At 49.4% G+C, this 2911-nt stretch overlaps 1 protein-coding gene across 1 annotated transcript; it reads left to right on the top strand.

The window, feature by feature from the left end:
- Nucleotides 1–1145: 1145 nt before the first annotated feature.
- Nucleotides 1146–2507, top strand: Pmar_PMAR022226 (hypothetical protein; the record flags this gene model as incomplete). Its single annotated transcript, XM_002785228.1, has 9 exons — nucleotides 1146–1186; nucleotides 1229–1262; nucleotides 1307–1383; nucleotides 1500–1647; nucleotides 1694–1893; nucleotides 1938–2072; nucleotides 2114–2213; nucleotides 2270–2333; nucleotides 2389–2507. 9 exons carry the CDS (start codon nucleotides 1146–1148, stop codon nucleotides 2505–2507), a joined length of 918 nt encoding a protein of 305 aa, XP_002785274.1.
- Between the last annotated feature and the right edge of the window lie 404 nt (nucleotides 2508–2911).

The raw sequence follows: 2911 nt of genomic DNA, 5'->3' as shown, positions 1-2911 counted from the left end.
ATCCTCTCACACGGCCAGCATGGTAACTCGCGAACGGGTTTTATTGATAATGTCGCCCTCCACCTTTGTCGCTGAATGTAGGGCTTCCAGGATTCCTGGACCAGGAACCACCTGTGAGGTGGTCCTGTGTCACATCCAGCGACTTTGCGACACTCTGAAACACGCGTAGATGTTTCAACGTACCAAAATTGGCATTTCAAGAAGGCAAAGCCGAAGAATTGCCATGAAATCTACAGCACAGTTCGTCTGGGTTCTCCAATCGCAAGAGGGGAATCTTAGCTTGACCATACTTTCGCACTATGACAAAAGATCAACCCTCGCCACCACGTCGACGGTTAATTACACAAGGTAATCGTATTAACAACAGGAAAGCCGTCCATGTGCACTCTACTATTCAGGGAAAGCGGTATCGCATAGAGCGCCAAGAAAAGATTCTTTTACGAACACTATCAGCAAGAGTAATCCAAGCAATTCCCCGTGACTGAGCTCTTGAGATCTCCGATGGAGGCTAGAAGATGGAAAATGGCATCGTATAGGTGTAAACTCGACATATGACAATTTGGAGTTGCACAAACGAATCGATGCGCTCGAGGAGGAGGTCGCTGCTTTGCAACGACAAGTGGCTGAAAAGGACCGGGCACTACGAGCGATGAGTAGGTAAGACACTGGCAGACTGGCATCAAATTCATTATAAACTCGAATGAGTTGAGACTGTCTACTACCATACGGTTAATTCGTGCTTCGAGGGGAAGACTCAAAACCCATAAAACTTAACAACGAACAACAAGTTCGCTGCTGAACTCGTCGCATGTGATCCTCTCACTGAAATGGGTACAAGCACAGACTCAAATATGGAGTTACTGCTGCAGAGTCTACCCATCATTCTTTGGGCGATCAACACGCATGTATTACGTCGTTTAAACTTGTTCATCTATACCGGCTAAGGGCGTCGTAAAGGGTCTTATACTATCCCTAGGCACCACGCAGAAGAGCTACGCGAGGAGGGAGACCGGCTTCGGGCCGAGTTGGATCGCCCAGAGAGAGATGCCCAGCGGAATGCGTCAGAATGCGTATGCAGGCTTATTCGTCGCCGGAACATATACTAACCATTTTAGGTGGAAAAGAGCTCAGTAAATTCCTGCCAGATGGGAGGGTTAGAACTGCAACGGAAGACTAATGAGCTGGAGTGAGTGAAAGCGACAGTGTCATCATTAGCTGTTGCTGACAGGGACCTATCTCGAGTGCCCAAGGATTCCCCCCAGGTGGGTTCGTGAATGCTTGCCCGTTCGAATTGGCTATGGTTCAGCATAAGAAGGTTGTACTCGAGCCGAAGGAGATTGAGCAATACAGGGCGGACTCTCTCGGGCGCGTGAAGATCAGGGAGTAGCATGCTGCGTTTGATAGTGCGGAGTAGCTGTACGCTCATATGTGGCTTATTAGGTTGAATATCAAAATGGTTGTTTTCTTAGGGAAGGGAGGAGCTCCGTTTGGTTGATCAGATTCGCGCATGATATGGAGAGACTACGCAACAAACTGAAGGAGTCGGAAAATGACAAGTATAAGGCTCGAGCCGAGTTGAGGGAAGCGAAAGAGTTGAAATTGGCTGCTCTGAACAAAGCTAGGAAAATGAAGTCCGAAATGGCTAAGGTGGGATTACAGCTGGACCTGAGCTGAAGGGCGGGAGCGCTACTAGGTTCATGAGAAGAATGAAGAGCTCTTCAAATGTTGTAAAGTACTCTACCAGCAGTTGGGCGAGCTGAACACGCCCTTCGCACTGGAAGCCGATACTGAGAGATCCACGATACGGAGGGTCGCTCTATCGCCTAACACTGAGAGGACGTATACTATCACAGATGCTTGCCGTCCTGAGCCCACTGCAAGGAGTGTTGCGAGGTGAGCCTTCGGGCGCGCGCGTGGAGTAGGAGATCTACATGCAGGGCTGGAAGGGGCTCTGAAGCTTCTACTAGTTGCCCGCCGACCTCAAGGGAAATGCTATTGGAATCTCAGCTGAAACGAGTGACGCAGAAGTTAGAGGAGATGAAGAGGACAGCACTTATTGTGTTGCGATCGAGGTAAGGCCGATCCACTTCGGTCTGAGATTGCCTCGGTGCAGGTCCTTAATTGAAGAATATTTGCATGAGGTGATTGCGGACTGTCGAGCTCAAAAGGCAGCACCGGCAGGCTCGGCTTCCACTGCTGCACGCATGCTCAAGGTAGGATACGACTGTTGGAGAGAAATCGGCTTGTCAATGGGGCGCCTTGTTTCCAGGGGGATAAGAAGACTAGTAGAGGTCGACGTCACGAATTACAACGAAGTATTGTTTCCAGTCCAGGTAAGATGTTGTGCATGCGTGCTACTACCTGTTGAAGGCAGTATAGTTATGTTAGGATCGCATGAAGAAGAGGCTACTGAGCATGGCACAGAGACCTTCCTCACAGGAGGTGTGGAGCAAGGGTATAGTGATGACGAAAAGAACGAGGATGAAAGGCTCAATGAGGTGGGTTGATACCACTCTTCCGTCACATCCTACTATCACAGGACTCATGGTCTCAGCGTCCACGAGGGATCCCAGCCCTGTCGCTAGAAGGAATCAATAGATCAGCATTATACGATGTGGATGAGCTGGCGAAGGCGCTTGATAAGGCTAGACTGCGAGAGGGGGTTGTTGATATTGATATCGGTCAACTTACTTGGGATGCCAAAGAACATATCCTACGGATGGTGAGTATCTTCGTGCACGCACGGTGAAGATTTTTCCAGTATACTCCTCATTCCCTCTTGATGAAAAGGGATTCCCTTTTCCTCCCTCGCGTTTTTCATGCCTCCATTCTCTTCAGCTATTCCAACGGATCAACAACGACCCCATGGCTTCTATAAATAAACAGGGTCGCGCGAGGCTGCGAGCTCAGT

This window comes from Perkinsus marinus (assembly GCF_000006405.1).
Source record: "Perkinsus marinus ATCC 50983 genomic scaffold scf_1104296933150, whole genome shotgun sequence".
NCBI classification, from domain to species: Eukaryota; Perkinsozoa; order Perkinsida; family Perkinsidae; genus Perkinsus; species Perkinsus marinus.
Note: the sequence above shows the minus strand (reverse complement) of the source record. Positions and strands in the feature narration are given on the sequence as shown.